This window comes from Sycon ciliatum, chromosome 5 (assembly GCF_964019385.1).
Source record: "Sycon ciliatum chromosome 5, ocSycCili1.1, whole genome shotgun sequence".
Lineage (NCBI taxonomy): Eukaryota > Metazoa > Porifera > Calcarea > Leucosolenida > Sycettidae > Sycon > Sycon ciliatum.
In genome coordinates this window covers 20,718,088-20,736,474 of record NC_088647.1, presented here as the reverse complement: position 1 = coordinate 20,736,474, position 18,387 = coordinate 20,718,088, and the positions used below count along the sequence as shown (strand labels likewise).

The following is an 18,387-nucleotide window of genomic DNA, read 5'->3' as shown; positions in this document are numbered from 1 at the left end:
ATTGACCGGACAAATGTTCATGTGCTGGCTGTGGGTCGAATGTGCTTCCCAGGATCAAGCAGAAGCCTGTCATATCAGGACAGTTTCCGCTCCAACAAGGGCGTCCGGTTAGGGCAGGTTTTACCGTACTTTTAAAAAAGTTAACCCTTTATGTACTGATTTCCAACACAGAACGAAGCAGAACTAGAATTTTCAGCACAATTTTCACCTTCAACAGGCTATAACGTTGGCCTCCTTCATTTGATTTCCACAACCTTGGGCTCTTTGGCAAGCTCCTGGCGAGAGCAACGCCAGGGTACCAGGCTCCAGCAACTAGCTGCCACAAATCAGGCGCGGGAACACAGCAAAGTCGTTTCCAAGCTCTATATGCAAGCAAATTCCCCCATCAACGCCATTCCACTCTTCTCTATCGCAGAACGCTCAAATCTTTTCGAGGCGATTCAAACTTCAGCCAACTACGTCATTACCATGCGATCAGCACACGAAAAGGATTTCCCTGTAAAATGGCGAAGAGATCAATCAAATTTTGAATTTGTCGAGATAAGAATACGACTCGCGATATCTCTGGATTCGGACATCGTACCGGTAGCTCTTCGGCGATTGTTGCATCGGGAAGCTTGGAGTTTCCGATACCACATAGACCCTTCGATTGTTGAATTTGAAGAAGAAATGATGGAGCTACGAAGGCTTACGGATCGATTATGAATCGATCATTTGTGATCCATTCACGTACACACCGTACATAAAGGGTTAAAAGCACCAATCAGTCCAAGGTGACTTCAAACTAAGAGACTCACCAGGCTGGTGATGCAGCCACCTTCGTCTGTTTCCACCTTCCAATTCTCTCTCACATGCAGATTACGAATATCTAACGGCAGACAGAAGAAGAGTAGGGCAGTGATATGAGAGAGAGGGAGAGACAGGGAGAAAGAGAGAGAGAGAGAGAGAGAGAGAGAGAGAGAGAGAGAGAGAGAGAGAGAGAGAGAGAGAGAGAGAGAGACAGAGAGAGAGAGACAGAGACAGAGAGAGAGACAGAGAGAGAGACAGAGAGAGAGAGACAGAGAGACAAAGAGAGAGAGAGAGAGAGAGAGAGAGAGAGAGAGAGAGAGAGAGAGAGAGAGAGAGAGAGAGAGAGAGAGAGAGAGAGAGAGAGAGAGAGAGAGAGAGAGAGAGAGAGAGAGAGAGAGAGAGAGAGGGATGCCTGCTAGGCGGCAGAAGAGGAGGGAAATGTGTTTGGTGCAAACTGGCACAACTCAAAATCTAAACGATAGCTACAACAGGAACAGGCAACGAAGAGGGTCAAGAACTCGAATCAAAATTAGCACGGGCATGTGATGAGTGAGCATGGCTCACAAGAGAAACCCAGTCAAATGCACCGTGCCCCGTACACATGATACAAGCACAGTCGAAAATAACCAGTAATTATGTCGCGGGTATAATCTGTGGAAAGGGGAGCAGGCCTGATGATGCCATCCTGGGTGAAAATAATTCGGATACAACCGGTTTACGTGGTGTAACCAAGGCTGTTCGTGTGTTGTGGGTCGGATGTTTATTGGAAAGAGGACAAGGCTACAGCGGGGTTTTAAAGTGCTCAAAAAAAGGAGCTATGCTCAAAAGAATTACCACCGGTAGCAAACTCTTGAGCACATAACCCACTATCCTACATCACAGTGAGGAGCAACAAGTCACCTGTGACTGTGTGATGAGTGCCAGGTCATGTCACATGCTCCCCAGTAAAATCAATAATGTCATGTGACAAGTTCCCAGTGACATATCAACCATGTCATGTGACATGGTCTCAGTGACATATCAACCATGTCAGGTGATATGGTTCCAGTAACATCAGCCATGTCAGGTGATATGGTTCCAGTAACATCAGCCATGTCAGGTGATATGGTTCCAGTAACATCAGCCATGTCAGGTGATAATTATGGTTCCAGTAACATCAGCCATGTCAGGTGATATGGTTCCAGTAACATCAGCCATGTCAGGTGATATGGCCTTAGTGACATAAACTATTTTGACGTGCCAGGTTCCCAGTGACATCAGGCATGTCATGTGACCCAGGACCACCCCAGGAACACCCTCTCGAACAAGTACGAGGTGAATTGCTATTTCTGGACATTTCGAGTAAAATAATTTTTCGTCGAGTGTAGAGTCAAGTCAGTCAGGTTGATGAAGTTTTTTCTTGTTGTAGTTGACAGCTGGGTTGTTGTAGTTTCTCCTCGTGTCGGTGCCTTGTTGATAGCCTTTTCTTCGGAGGCATTTCAACGAGTTTTGTGGTACTATGTCGCATGAGAATTTTGAATTTTGAGTAAAATAAGAAGTAATGGACGAATCGTTGGCTTCCCCATGTGCACTGCACTTCAGACGCTGTATAGTCTTGGACCTGTTGGCTGGAAGTGTGAAGAGGCCAACTGCAGTCCACCAATAGAAAAATAACAAAAATGGTGCAGTATTGGATGCCTATTGACGCTATTTTACTCTCATGTCCAGAATTCCATACACTGAAATTTAGGCCAAAAAATTGGCCTGTCGAAAACATCCCGCTATAAAGTGTCTGGGATCACAGCATGAGCAATTGTCACATATTTGGAAAGATGAAGGATTAGGCCATACAATAGATACAAAAAGATATGAAAAATGTAAAACACACAGCCAGTGGGCCTCTATTTTATTTTCATGTCCAGAAATTGCTATTCACCTCGTACAAGTTGGCTTGAATTGGCTTGAACATGCTGATAGTTGACACAGGCTAGGTCCAGTGGTGTGTGTGTGTGTGGGGGGGGGGGGGTACAGTGGGCAACAACTCACCAAGGACAGTCTGCTGAGTAAGCACATTGGCACAGTGCGACTGCAGCACAATACCGGTCTCGGCGATGCACAGCAGCACCTCCGGCTTCAGCGACATGTCCTGCAGCGTGTTCAGCGTCGACCTGGCCACGGCGCAACACCATGGTACACACACGCGAGCGCGCGCGCGCACACACACACACACACATACACGCGCGCGCACGCGCACACACACACACACACACACAACACAAAACACAGAGATAAGTTGCTTGCATGGACAAACCGCACATTCACTCTGACCACTGAACAAGACACTAACTATACATTTTATCTCTTGATTTTCTCTTATACAGTTTCTATCGCACTCCCGTACATAAATTTACATTGCAGCAGCCCCACTGGATGGACAGCTCAGAGATGTCCAGGTATGAGAGAGTCAAACGTGCATCCCCATGCTTCCAACATTGTACGCAGCAGTCTGCTTACCGGATTTGCCGTACGCAGAATGGCAGCCAGGCACTGGATCGCTCCAGCTGGCAGTCCTCGAACGGCTCGTATTCACCGATGGCTTCACGCCGCTCCTTCATCCCCCGGTTGCCCTGCAAGACACAGTCCACACATATGCAATGTCATCAATGGAAAATGAACGATTTTGCAAATGACATGTACATAATACATCCCAACAGTACGCTTGTACGTGAAATATAAACCGATATACAAACCGAGGCGCAGTTGAGGTTTGTATGATGGTTTATATTTCACGTACAAGCGTACTAGTGGGATGTATTATACTTATGTTGACCTTCATACAAACTGACAGTCAACGCCTACTGCTTTCAGCAAGGAATAGTGCAAAAAGTGCATTCCAAGTTACCACAGGACCAAGTAGGAGCTCACATTGGATCGTCTCCATTGCACCTCTGAAAGAAAATGAGCGAGTTTCGAGCGGATTTATAACCGGAAAATATGGTACTGGCAAAGTTTATCGCATCAGCTTGGCTGTTGGCAACAGCTGCTGGGTGGGCCATCGTCAAAGACGGTCGACTTCCCGGGGGATAAGACCAGGGAGTGGTGTGTCATGGAAGTCAGGCAGCCTGTCTCCCAAAACAACCCTATCTAAATCCATACGTGCTGAGATTGCAATATCAAAAATCTGGCCTTAGGCTGCATGGACTGCCCCGACCATTTTCCAGCTATTTTTTTTTTTTTTTACTAGGGAATTCCCAACAGGCACCGATGCCTCGGGTAGCACTGAATTCTACCTATCCACATCGCAGTAAAAAAGATTGCATTGAAACCCATATCGGGTGATAGCAGGGGGTAGCGAACAGCCGCAGAGACTTGACCAAAGGCAACCTGACCAGTTCTGCAAGGAGTGATACTCGCCAGTTCTGCAGAGAGTGCTGCTCACAAGTTTTGCAGAGAATGGTTCAGCTTTGCAGGGAGTGATGCTTGCCTGCCTTAGCAGCTGTAGTGCATCTTAGAATCAAAAGTGCAGCAGCAGCAGCAGCAGCAAATCACAGGCCAGCGCACAGAGACCAGCACAGTACATGTACTTACACCCATGAGCTCCTCAAGAAATCCGGGGAAGAATGAGGCGCGAATCAGGTCAGAGTAGAGGTTTGTGATGGCGTTGATCATAGACTGCAGGCCGACAGTAAGCAGCAGAAACAAATACAGTAAGATAAGAGTAACCAGTATTGAGTAGGCTCGCGCAGACGCTCCACGGGGAGCACATGCAGTGTTCCAACAAGCATTACACAATATGCACTCATCACGCCACAAAATATTCAACACGCGTCGCAGACTGCAACTCCATATTTCACCATTTTAGGTAGCACAAGAATCCAGCCTTTACCTGAAATTTCTTCTCTCCTTGTGGCGTCCTGTTCCTCAACTTGGACGAATCCATACCCTGAACAGGAAGGTAAGAGGATCAGGCAAAGTACGGTGTACCTCTGATAAGACGTGTACATACTGAAGTATTTATTTTTTCATGGAGAAGGCGAATTGTTTTGAGTTTCGCCCGTACAAGAGGCGGTTCCACACCGGAAAAAAAATTAAAGACATAACGTTACTTCCATGGCCAGCAGGAAACTGTACTTAGCATCAGCGGTATCCTACCATCCGACAATTTTAAATGCTTTTCAGTACAGAAAATAATGGCAAAATGAGATGTACATTCACAACACATGGCCGTGTGACACACAGCCATGTAAACGGGGTGCACAATAATACAACACATGGCATCAATCAAATGAATGCTGATGGACAGGTTGAGCTTTCTCCATTGTTCAGATACGCATCTATTATTGACTGAGAAAGATGTCTACTTGTATATATTTCCCCATCTAGACCGATTTCGAAGTCAACAATAGATTCACCACGTGTATTATATTTGTCACGTGTATCACGATTTATCACATGTAATATCTTCACAATATTGTGTTGCAAAACAAAAACAAAATAAATCAAAACCCGGCTAGCTACACTGCTCAATCATCCCCCCCCCCCCCCCCCCCTCCAAACCTGAAGGACTGGGAAGTATTTTACGTAGTGAGCACAGCATCACACTGCACACATGTGTGTATCCCGGTGACAAACCTACCTGAACCAGAGAGCCGCTAAAGTAGGCCTGGGCAAGGCGCCACAGGTCCGGAAGACTCTCAGTGACCAGCGCCGACAGCTCCTCCACGAACAGAACCAGCTGCGGGGTCTTCGCATCGTCCTTGCCAAAACCTGCAGCCAGTCAAATACATATACGCAACAACATAATTATTATGTCATGACCATGGCTGTAAAAGTGGAGAATTGGAGGTGTGGGGCTACATCAATTTTTCGATTTTCCTACGTAGCTTTTGTATCGCCTGAATATACAATGCTCAAGTGAGAAATAATCCTACCCTAGTGTATGCATGCACACAGTAGTACTTCACTCCTGATGAGATGGGCTTTAGTGTGCATCCCCCCCCCACACACACACAACACAACTGTGCAGCCTGTACTACTGTCGGTCCTGGACTCCTGTAACTATACAAAATGCCCAGCCTTGCACTTGCACTGGCCACTTGACTGTATCAAGTCCAAGGCGTACTCCATTACGCATTAGCGCAGCAGAGCCAAGAGACAGTTTGGAGAATGCCACCACACAGGAAAACATTAGGTCCTTCTACAACACTGGCTGCATGATGTACACCAAAAACGTGGCATGTGCCACTGTGCTACAAACGTTGCACTGTAAAACTATCCCCAGCTCCTATCCCACCTGTTTGTAGCATGCAGCATTGCTCAGGAACCCGTACATGCGATCACACAGATCATGTTGCCAAAACTTGACAGCACCAATCAATAAAAAATTTAAATGTCACTGGTACTTAGAATAAGTCTGTACAGCGCCAGCTACAGCTACAAGTCCCCCAGCTACATGCAATTACCCTAATTACATTGCCAAACCTTTCCACACGAATCAATAATGTTACTGGTACTTTACAGCCAGAGCTACAACAAGCAGTGCCCACCATACAACATCACAGACACCACCAGTATGCAGTGATGGTCGTGATTACATTGATTATACTCCACGAAATTGGGGACTGTTGGACCCTGCTAGCATGCTTCCCTCCACCATTGTCTCAATACTACAGCCACTTGAGAGAGATGAGAGGGCCATTATTCTGACTGGCTGTGCATGAGCACCATTTCTCCCACTTGCCTAGCAAGAGCAGCTTCCACTAGGAAGGGGGGAGGAAAGGGGAAATTTGTATAAGTCTTACAATGGAGTAACAGTCCAGGTAGTTTTGCCATCCCGGGCGCTGGACAGATCTAAGATCAAGGTTCCTCCATGCAACCAAACTCCTCCAAGTAGTGAGAACAAAACAGCACAGTGTGTAGAGCCAGACACACAAACATCGGACTGAAACCTGTCGTGTGTCTTTGAGTACGACGTGTGCAGACATCCCCTCACTGTGCTAGTGGGACACACCACACAGGCCAGGGCCCACACACACAGTCCACCACCAGAGGCTCAAACCCACAGTGCACAAGAGCACAAATACACGAGATTGATAGTCACCTAGACCAAGCAGCAAGCAATGCCGTTATAAAAACAAGGCAAACAAACAGCAAGCCCGCAATGCACAAATTGAAACACCCTAAAAAAAAAAGTAGACACTGTTCATCATTGTAATGCTGTATTGTGAAAAATCTCTGAACACATAATAGCTGCAGGATGTAAGCAAAGTGCGAGTACATATACCTGATCTCGGGAAGCAAACCCTAAAAGCTAAGTATATTCTAATGGATAAAAATTAATACTAAATATAAATAGGATCTGATTTGGTATTATGTCGGCAACAATTGTTCTATTCATCGCATTCTTTTCATCGCATTGTTGAAACTCCTTTCTCCGACACGCCCGTTACGATCTGATGTGTTTGTTCTATTTTTCGTTTACCTCAAACAGACGTGTGATTATGCTGTACCTTGATCAACAAGGCTCGCAACTGAAGGTTAAAAATAGAACCGGCTCGCACATCCCATGCCTTGCGTGCAGTTGACTAGGGTACTCAAGGTTGCATGTGAGTGCAACAGAGGAAGAGAGAGAGAGAGAGAGAGAGAGAGAGAGAGAGAGAGAGAGAGAGAGAGAGAGAGAGAGAGAGAGAGAGAGAGGAGAGAGAGAGAGAGGCCTGGGGCTAACTCCACATTCTCAAGCTTCAAGACGCAACAGCAGTCGATCAGTTCGTTCCTAAATGTTCACTCTAGCGAGCAGTACTGATTCTACTAATGTAAACACACACTACAATGACCGCCACCAACGCACAGGCAATTGCCCATGGGAAGAAGCTGGACGTGACAAGAATGGCAAGGTCACGCAGCGGGCCATCCATAACTGTGCACAGTGAGATCTTTCGCGTTGCCGCATCGATAAAATACAGCATTTCGTCATTGCTGCCCGCAACAATGAGAGGCTGAGTGCTGCGTAGTGAGTAGTCTGTGCGGCAGCCCAGTGTCTTGTGCCAGCCAGCCGTGTAGATCTGCTCAATGTCCACCACCGGCACACCGGATGAGTTGAGCAGTACGCCCATGAACGCGTCGTCCACACCGAACCACGGCCGTTTCCAGTGCTCCGCCGTGGACACTGTCAGCGACGCCACGTCTCGACTGAGAATAAGGCCCGCGCCCCAGGCGTACTGGGGGTAGTTTGGCTCCTCGTACTGCTGTACGCTGACCTGCCAGCGGCTGCGCGTGCTGCGCGACACGCTCACCGGACCTGGATCGACGTGGCCCGCGTAGAGGCGCTTTCTCGGCGCTGTGCTCAGGTAATCGTATACTCGCCACAGCTGCACGAAGCAGTCATCATCCAGCAGTATCAGGTAGTTGAATTCAACGCGCTGGGTAGCGTACTTCAGTATCCATAGTACTTTCCAAGTCAGATGACTATACGAATCCACGCCGGGGTACAGCAGGAAATCGGATTTGGTGGCGATCTCATTCACGACTTCTGCTGGCACAGAGTGACCGCCCACAGCAAATCGCTGCGACCAACGTAGCGATCTGTACTGGCACACCTCGTTTCCATGACCACAGAGCTCTGTGTGATTCAAAACACACCAGCAGACAGAGTCCTGTCTTGCTCTGGACTGCCAACCCTGTCTGGACAGTGAACGACGCTCATAGTTTGTCGGTTTGGTCTTGGTGACAAACAGCACACTAATGTCAGAATGGGCAACATTGGGCGGAGCTTTCCGCGAGAAGAGATCGGGCGGGAGGATTCTTGCATTCGACTCGCGGATGTTTGGAACAGGCTGCAGCGACGGAGAAACAGGGGATTCTTTAGGCCCCCGCCGAAACGAATAATCTACGAAGCTGCTTTCATGCCCAGAAGCAGATGGTTTCGAGCTATTGGTACGCAGAAAAACTAGGAGAGAGGCGGTGACTGCGCAGAACAAAATCAGCCCGTAGTTGCAATGACATCCAGGGGAGCGGGGTCTGCTTGAGATCAGTGAAGGAGAGGACTTGATACCTAGTAGTGGCATTCCTGCTACTCCCTGCCTTCTCGTTGTCCACATGCAGAAATCCTCAAATCTAGCCCTCGATCTCGCCTGCCCGCCAATTGCAGGTCATTTCACATTCAGAAATCCTAAATTCTAGCTCTCCAGATCTCGCCTGTCCACCTCAAAACCATAGAATGCCACAATGAGTACGAGTAGAAAGGAACATGATTAATTTGAGTCACAAAACGAAACAACAGGTTGACAAACAAGTCCACAAAACACTGAAAAAGTCACACACAGTGGAGTGGTACTCTGATCTGCTGAGTGCCACACTTCACCACGGCCCGCGCGCACCCGATCGATCGAGCGCGCACAGACAGCCTACAGAGCGCAAACAGGCGCAAGCAAGGCAAGGATTAGGTCCACACGCGCACATGCCATGGCCAGGCCTACACTACACGTACCGTACCGACGTAGCTTGTTCCCCGGCCCGGTCGATCCAGCATGCAGCAAAAAGAGTGCAGTCTGTAGTCTACATGACCATGATTGACTGTACTGTAGAGATCTAAGCTGCGGTACGCGGTCTGCATGACTGCACCCACTTGCCCGCGATCAGTCTGACTCCGCCATTCTTGACTGCAGCAGCGAAAACTGGAGCAGCGGAGGTCACAGTTCAACTGTTACTAGTATTTTTCGGCCATGCGTGCTCGATTCTGATCATTTGCAGAAGGCCAAAACTCAAAACGAAGGATGGATCCAAGAGTATAACAATTATAGACCCCCCAAGAGTGTGCAGCTCATTTTACCCTTTCTAAAACCGTTTGCTGACTGTGAAAACTGGGAAAACTCAGATCACATAGTGTAGTGTCAAGCACTTGTACTTTGACGTTTCCAACGTTTTTTAGCAGCAGAGTAATAAAAAAAGCACTCTCTGACAGACACTCACTGCGTGTACATGTACATGGTGTATGCAAATCCCCAACATGAATGATCATGGCAGATACTAGTACTTAGTAGTACAGTATTCAGATTGCGCACAGGCTATCCTTCGTTTGTACGTACATGTAGTACGAAACGTATCTGAGACACGTGATGTGAGTTTCGCCGTCGAAGACTCCATAATCCATACACAAATCTACCAAGTTAGTTGAGATGCACAAGACTTCCCTTTGCTACATTTTTCAACAGAGCTCAGACAGTTGTGGGAAGAGCCTCCACATGAGACAACAAAATAACACCTTACAAGTGCCACATTTCTGGGCCATGGCACATCCCTGTCACTGCCGTAAAACCGGAAAATTTCGGTGGAGTTTTATTTTCGGTAACTTCGGTCCAGGTAATGTTTACCTAAAATAAAACGCACCGAAAATATACATATGAGTACATGCATGCCCGGCAAACATCCTGGAGCATAGCCATGTTGCTAGGGTTTACCGGGTGTTATAGGCGATTCACACGACAGGCAAATCCACGTTTGTCAGATGCCCGCAGGAAGTGAAACGTGAGGCTGCAGTTCACATGGCCGCGGGTGGCGGCCAGAGCTCCCGCCAGTATCCTGTGAGTATACGGCGTTACTGTGGTGATTCGGAATGAGTACCCAAAGACGAAGGCCAAACAACCAGGGTTCAAGACTACCGTACGATAGTACGACCTCACAACCTCATAACTGTAAAAGTGCCCGCAGATGAGTGCATCCGCGGGCAAAAAGGCCATGGACACTTTTGATTCCCGCGGGCAAATTTTGGTCGCCCGCAGGAATATCTCCATGGTGACTTTCCTGTAAACGTGGATTTGCCTGTCGTGTGAATCGCCTATTAGCGGCCGTTGTGAGTTCCCTTCGGGAACGGACACGATAATTTACTTTTTTTTTTTTACATGCATGCCGACTGCAGCATGGTTTACCGAAATTTTCACGCTACCGAACCGATTTTGGGAAATACCGAAAATATGACAGCACTGAGAATTCCCAGTTTTACAGTACATCAGATACATGTATTTACCTACAGTATTAAACATGCAAATCATGCTACAGTATCCCTCTACTCTAGCTCTGCAGGCATGAGCCGGGTGAGTGCCCCTGTGTGGATGATCTTTGCTGGGTGGCATTGGGTACTTGACAAGGTGTTTAATTACACTAACTACTGCCTCATGCTTCACCAGTGCAGCGGCAATCATCAATACTTCCTGGAAAATTCAGCAGTCCACAACTATTTGGAACCAGCAACAGGTTCCTGTCATACAGGAAGCCCAGTTTCCTTTCAAACAAAATCTTAGTATGCGCTACATCCTGGAGCATAGCCATGGCCCATGTTGCAAGCATGCACACATTACCTATATGCTGACAGCCCGTGTCATCGCTGCTAGGACTCAAGTAGGAGTGATGCTGCCAACTGTTCCTTCCTGTCCTGGTACTCCAGGATGCAGTGCAGGTACAGAACGCTCAGGCTGTGTGTGTGAATGCATTACATCCTCAGTGGCTGAAGTTTGTTCCGGACCAGACAAGGGAACAGTTGGCTGCACATCTGCTATACAGTAGCACACTACTGACAGTACAGTATTGCAAGCAGCACATCCTACGATTCCTAGGCTTTAGTTTACTGAGTAGTAGCTCAAGTGCAGTGCCCCTACATGACAGATCATTCATCATTGACTGACAATGCCACGCCTTTCAATGACAGTCAGTGGGCAGGGAGATCTCAGATCTGCATGCCAGGCCACACAGAAAGCCCTACATTGTAGTGCTTTCAGGTTGGCATGTCCATGATGACGCACAGTACATGTACATGTATGTCCACTGGGTGCTGCCTCACTCAGCAACGTCTACTAGTATGCTCTGTGCTATTGCAGTATTGGCGCGCCTGGTTGTGATGAAGCCGAGAGCCAAGGTCGGCAGAGCATCCCAGACCACGCCACCACTCCCCTTATTCATGGCTCACACATGACGGGTTTACGTGGCTCCAGTAAAAAATTAAAAAAATCCCACAGGTCCCCAGCATGAAAAAACTGGTACTTATATGGGTGATTCAAAAAATGTAAACTGGCATGCTGTGCCTACACAACGCCCCCCCCCCCCCCCCTTTTTATCCGGTATCGCATCGCTGTTTGCTACGCAAAATCGATCTACTGCTACTCAAAAATTACAGTGACACGCAGAAAACTGCGATACATACATAACATATATAGGTTATCCATGCTTTTCGTACCTTACGCCACAATTGAGATTTTGCATAGTAAAAACTGCTATGCTAAAACATGGCAGTAAATTCATCCCTGCATGTACACCAAGCCTGCTCTTACCTCGGTCAGTAGAGCTGGTGTTGTTAGGCGGATTGTCTGCAGCGGCGAAGGTGAAAGACGCACATACGTACACATGCACGCGAACACACACACACACAACACACACACACATGCACACACATGCACAAGCGACATTGGCGAAAAAACAATAACCAGCGAAAGACGGACGGCTGCCCTTTAGTAAAGCACTGCCGCATGAAAGCAATACTAAAAAGGCATTACGGTGAAAAAGGAGGACAACATGTTACGAGTTATGACAAACTGTCCACCAACGTAACCAGATCTTATACAGTCAGCAAGTGCGACAAAATGGCACAAAACTGACACCATAATTTAATTGCCTCACCATCCGAGTTAAAAAGGCATTCATAGAAGAAATCACACTTCGGAAGCAAACAGGACAGTTATAACTGTTACAATGGGAAGCAACCATTACAAAAGGTAACGTTAGTTGACGTAACAAAGCAAAGGAAAGAGAGGGTAAAATATGAGCCACAGCCAACTGAAACATGTCTAAGAGTGAATTTTTCGAATTTTTACTTGCATTTTATTCCAGAAAATTGTCACTTTGCTGGCCAGCTATTTGAACTAGACCACCCAACAAGTGTGATAACAGAATTCGACAAGGTGATCTGCATCTGTTGGTGAATGAAGTATAGCGTGAACGCGCTCGACGGAAAACAAAATTTAATTTTCATTCCGTCATGTCTCAAAAAAATTAAGAAACCCCAAAGACATGTTCTAGCTGACCGCGGCCCATATGCATAGGAATGTACAAGACAGTATTAAGTTATCATATCCTTCCAAATAAGTAATGCATTGATTAACTCTTACCAATAGAATCCACTTGGATGTTTAGTTGAGGAATACCAGCTCCAGTGACTATGATTGGGTCCATCTCAGCAGTTATATGGTCCCCTGTATGTACATGCATAGAGCAAGAACAAGAACAAGAACAACAACAACAACAACAACAACAACAACAACAACAACAACAACAACAACAACAACAACAACAACAACAACAACAACAACAACAACAACAACAACAACAACAACAACAACAACAACAACAACAACAACAACAACAACAACAACAACAAGAGAGAGAGAGTGAGAGAGAGAAAGAGAGAGAGTGAGTGCGTGAGTGAGAGAGAGAGAGAGAGAGAGAGAGAGAGAGAGAGAGAGAGAGAGAGAGAGAGAGAGAGAGAGAGAGAGAGAGAGAGAGAGAGAGAGAGAGAGAGAGAGAGAGAGAGAGAGAGAGAGAGGAGAGAGAGAGAAAGAGAGAGAGAAAGAGAGAGAGAGAGAGAGAGAGAGAGAGAGAGAGAAGAGAGAGAGAGAGAGAGAGAGAGAGAGAGAGAGAGAGAGAGAGAGAGAGAGAGAGAGAGAGGAGGGAGAGAGATAGACACACACGCACAACACAGTTTCATTGCCCACGGCTGCTCTGTGTGCCTAACACATCTCCACAGTATTGAAACCGGACCCAAGCAGCACGCTCTAAATCTTGTGATAGCCAATGGCCAGTGCACAGCATGCCTTACCGCATTGATAGTCCGCCTTGCAGCTGAGGATGAGGCGGATGAGCCACTCTTGCTGATGCTGGATGCATGCCCACGCTGGATCTCCTTCAGCATGTAGCTCCATCAAGTACCTAAGAACAAGAAACACATGAATGGAAAACTCTGATATCTGAGATGCCAGCAGGAAGGATAGAATTTCACACTGCCTCTCGTTTCCACTTCCCAAGGAGGGTTTTCATTTTGTAGCGAGTCGGATAAAACTACAGTTTGGAAACAGAACTGTCCAATGAAGTAACAAAGTAGGCACACAAAGCCATTCAGTCGTCATAAGATGAAGCATGAGCTGGATCAGTTGTCTGATGTCTGTTTTTCAAGAACCTCAGAGAAAGAAAATAGAGCACTTCACTGAATGCATGTAATAAGAGCCTTCAAAGACAGTTGGCCTCTCTACAAGGCACTATACACGGGTTGTAAAAATAATAGTAGACGCAGGCCATATGCATGTACGACTGGTCTTTTAAAGTAACACATGGTCCTATTGCGGAATGCCTCCACCCATCTTCTCTCTCTCTCTCTCTCTCTCTCTCTCTCTCTCTCTCTCTCTCTCTCTCTCTCTCTCTCTCTCTCTCTCTCTCTCTCTCTCTCTCACACACGCACACGCACACACACACACACACACGCATGTGTAGTAGCTCACCGAATTAGTCTCTTCTGCTCATCCAATGTCGAGGGCAGCTCTTGCAGCTTTTTCAGCAGCTGTCCTCGGAAATTCTTCACGAGCGTCTCCACCTCAGTAAGAACTGAACACAGCACCAGCAGCGACGATGGCAGCAAGACAATCCACAAGAGTTCAGTTACAAAGCACATGCACACAAAGCTCCAAACATGGCCAAACATAGAATAGCGATGTGCACAGGATCCTAGAAAAACTCTGTGCATGCACTGTGAGTTGATACCAGCATCGACACACATTGTTCGCACTGCCACACAAAGCGGCATCAAGTGGAATATCAAAACTAAATGTACTAGTACAGGCATCGCCTGTCTCACCGCCAACACATGTGAGATAGCAGTCAGGTGTTGGGCCTCATTTCTTTGTGTTGGCCAGATGAATCCACAAGGGACGCACCCAGCACAGTGAACAGGTCAAGTAAGATACTAGGACAGTCAGACCTCGCTTATCCGGTCCTCTTTTATCCGGATCCCTCACCATCCGGAAGAAAATCGTTGGTTACCGATTTACAGCATATAGCATGCATACATACAATATTGTGTGTTCGATTATCTGGTTTCCTCGCCTATCCAGAAATTTTTGTGGAAGACGGAGGTGTGCGGTTAAGCGAGGTCTGACTGTAGTAGTCATACTACGGTTGTGGCCAATGAAATCCAACCGCGTGAATCTAGTAGCGCCTCATTCCAGTGCAGAGACCAGTGTGTGTAGTGCTAGGACTGCATAGCACCCGGCAACGCTATTCTACTCATGAGGTTGGATTTCTCTGGCCAGTACCGTACAGTTGCATGAAGCAACAAACAGCTGAACTACATTGTACTCTGCCTCTCAAACCAGTTGATCCCCCAGCTGCTTCTTCAGAACTGTCTGCTGTACAAGCAGAAAATTTCGTCGGTCAATAATTTCGTCCAACTCCAAAGAAAGGGAGTTCGTCCGGTTGTAACTTTCGTCCATGGATCATAAGAGTTTATTGAAAAGCTGGACAAATCGACATTAGTCCGGCATTTACTTTAGTCTAAAAGCTCCTCGGACGAAAAAGACGAAATTAAAGTCCAGCCGAATATTTCTGCTTGTACAGTATGATAGCATTCAAACCTCACTTGAAAGGCGCATGGCTTCTAGAGCAAAACGCTTCTCTCGATTCTCAAAAAAGCCTGAATAATGTGGCGATGGACCCCCCCCCCCCCCCCCCGAGGTGCAGCAACATGAGCACAATGACATACCTTTCTTGAAGACCTGCACCTCAGTGTCCGCAAAGAGAGACTTGGCACGCTCGTAATCGTTGATGACAATTTCGTATTCTCCCTACAACGCAGAGATCGCAAAAGATTCAAGTGGAAATACTATTATTGTGAATACAACAGACAGTGTGCACAATGTCACTGGAATGCCACTCATACACATTTTGCACACAAAACGGGTTCTCGGCGCATCTAAAAACACCACAACACCGATTACGCTCTACAGATTTGCAGTTTGTACACATCTTCTTGTACACACTGCTTTATCATACATCTGGTCGTCTATACAGGGAACGAACACATTCAGACCAGATCGTAAGTCAACTGGAAACTCACGAACTAACACAGACGGGTACTGGGATACGAATACTGCAAGCATGGTCTGGGAGCCTGAGATTCCATGCCTCCACGTTCAAACGCTGCACACCCACCGCAAAGACCCACAAGGTCAATGTGTGAGTGAACATTGCCACTTTGGACTTCCACCATGGGCCAGACAAAGCGCTGTAGGCAAGCCATGGCTAAGATCGCCGGGCCATCATAACACCCCGGGCTAAGCAGTGGCCAAAAGCAAACCCTAGAATAGGGATGTATGTACACACATACATCCAGCCGCAGAATACAATAAGACAATCACACACACGCACACACACACACGCACACACACACACACACACACACACACACACACACACACACACACACACACACACACACACACAGCAATAACTATACTACAGTACTGCTCAATGAAATCCAGTCACGTCACGCAAGTACGGGCGTTGCGCAGCCCTAGACCTGTGAACAATGGGCTGCGAAATGGTGCACGGCACAAAGTTGAGTGACGCGACTGGATTTCATTGAGCAGCAGTTGTAAACACAGTAATGACCAGTCAACTACCGAAACAGGTTCAAACAGCTCTTCAACCCACTCTCATCAGTGGATACATGGGAATGAAGCAAACAGTCACAACAGTTCAATACACAAACACTAAAAAGGTGCCAGCGATGACATTTAGCGCTAACGATAACCTATCACTTCCTCTACATAAGGAAGCACGCGGCAGAGAGAAAAGGCGCCGGCTTGAAAACAACAGGCATAGCTCTAGTTCAGTAGCCACACTACTTGTCACTTTGGGAAAAGAGCTCAAGCACCTTGGCGCGCTATTTTCGCACGTACAGCAACGATTTGGGCTGCAAAGGTGCAAGGTCTCAAATCTATTGGACTGTATTAAAAGACTTTCTTGGTGTCATTCTCACACATCCAGTGATGAGAATGGGGCAAAATGCTTTTGCAACATGTTCTTGATAGTTAGAACAGTGGTGATATAGACACGCGTGGTGAAATGGTGGTAATTACGCACCTGACCTGCTCACACTCTCTCTCTACGCTACAAAGTCACAAGTCTTGATAGCTGACTGAGTAATGATTCTAATGAAACTAGAAATGTGTTGTTTCTTAACAATCGACGAGGAGACAATAGTCGTAAAATGGCAATAAATAAGCAAGCGTTATGTTTGTAGGTATATTGCGTTTAATGTGGCGTTTCTCAAACAATGCTTGGAGTTCGATGTGACGGCGTTCCACTGATGAAAGTCACAAGAAAACGTTATGGAACTTAACTTTCTTCATCTTTTGCTGTTGTTATGAGTGCACAATTTATCTTATTTATAGCCATTGTGTTGTTTCTGTTTGAGATTGTCACCAGTATAATTTTTCGTATCCTACATGTACACCTCAGCTTGGAATAGACAAAGTTTGACAGGCCCAGCAATCACTGGCCCACACACACACACACACACACACACACACACACACACACAACACCCCTAACAAGCGCACCACCGTAACACTCACATTCTTGATGTTCTTCTCGATGTTGCGCGGCAGGCTGAAGAGGAAGCGGAACCGCTGCATGATGTTGAGAGCGTTACGCATGGAGTCGGCCCGGTCCTTGCGTGACAGCACGTCGTGGAAGAGATCTTCTGCACACTTGACCGTATCTGATGGAAAGAAAATTAAAACAATACTATTATAGGGAAGAAACAGTGAGACTATTAAAGTGATATTCAAAAAACAAAGATAGACTCGCATGGAGAGCCAAGGATTAATTTTTCCTTGGTCCTTTTCTTTTACCATAAATCAAAAAACAAAGTGAGAAATAACTCGTCCTGTAACAAGGCAGCAATAACAACTAGCAAGAGTTATTTCTCACTCGTATTCTCATAACATACGTGATCGCAGACCTCTCCACAGAGATAGTCTTGTCTCTTCTCAATCAGAAACACAAGCCATTATATCGTTCAGGGTAAACTACATGTTGACCAGGACAGCAAGCTATGCGCATGCCTGTGAAGGCACGGCAGACAACAACACAACCGGTACAACAGCCGAGGAATGCTCCACATTCCGTCCGTAGCTTCGCTCACCTTTGAGGATGAACTCTAGCTTCTCGGTGAGGCTGCCGCCTTCGCTCATGCTCTCGTTTCTCAACAACAGCTGATGCATAGGTGCACTCAGGGGTCAAGGAGGATAGCCGAAAAATGGCCGGCACACAGCAATCTCACTGATAGCAGAGACGCATACATGATACAAAATGGAATACCAGAGAGGAACAACCCGGTGCCACGTTTCTTGCCTGGACATGTCTACAATAATTCTGCAATTACGGTCAAAAATTGATTGATGTTGAGTGCCTACACATACGCCATAAAGGCAAACAGGATCAACATACAATGCGCAATCACCGCTCCACACAGATTCAAAATTATTACACCCTGCACAAATCCCCCCCCCCCCACACACACAC

The 18,387-nt window shown here is 46.8% G+C and overlaps 2 protein-coding genes across 2 annotated transcripts in view; both read right to left on the bottom strand.

Annotated features, from left to right (window-relative positions):
• LOC135817993 (exocyst complex component 2-like) overlaps positions 1-18,387 on the bottom strand; it is a 32,984-nt gene that overhangs the window by 10,088 nt on the left and 4,509 nt on the right. Inside the window, exons 7-19 of the mRNA XM_065331298.1 lie at positions 18,008-18,088; positions 17,436-17,581; positions 15,560-15,641; positions 14,304-14,406; positions 13,628-13,737; positions 12,921-13,004; positions 12,087-12,122; positions 5,405-5,535; positions 4,655-4,711; positions 4,357-4,440; positions 3,283-3,395; positions 2,815-2,936; positions 798-868 (exon numbers count right to left, since the gene is read on the bottom strand). Of these exons, the coding sequence (XP_065187370.1) occupies positions 798-868; positions 2,815-2,936; positions 3,283-3,395; positions 4,357-4,440; positions 4,655-4,711; positions 5,405-5,535; positions 12,087-12,122; positions 12,921-13,004; positions 13,628-13,737; positions 14,304-14,406; positions 15,560-15,641; positions 17,436-17,581; positions 18,008-18,088 (1,220 nt within the window). The remainder of the gene's footprint in view (positions 1-797; positions 869-2,814; positions 2,937-3,282; positions 3,396-4,356; positions 4,441-4,654; positions 4,712-5,404; positions 5,536-12,086; positions 12,123-12,920; positions 13,005-13,627; positions 13,738-14,303; positions 14,407-15,559; positions 15,642-17,435; positions 17,582-18,007; positions 18,089-18,387) is intronic.
• Positions 6,821-9,129, bottom strand: LOC135817994 (uncharacterized). The gene has a single exon (XM_065331299.1). It carries the CDS (start codon positions 8,862-8,864, stop codon positions 7,554-7,556), a length of 1,311 nt encoding a protein of 436 aa, XP_065187371.1. The 5' UTR covers positions 8,865-9,129; the 3' UTR covers positions 6,821-7,553.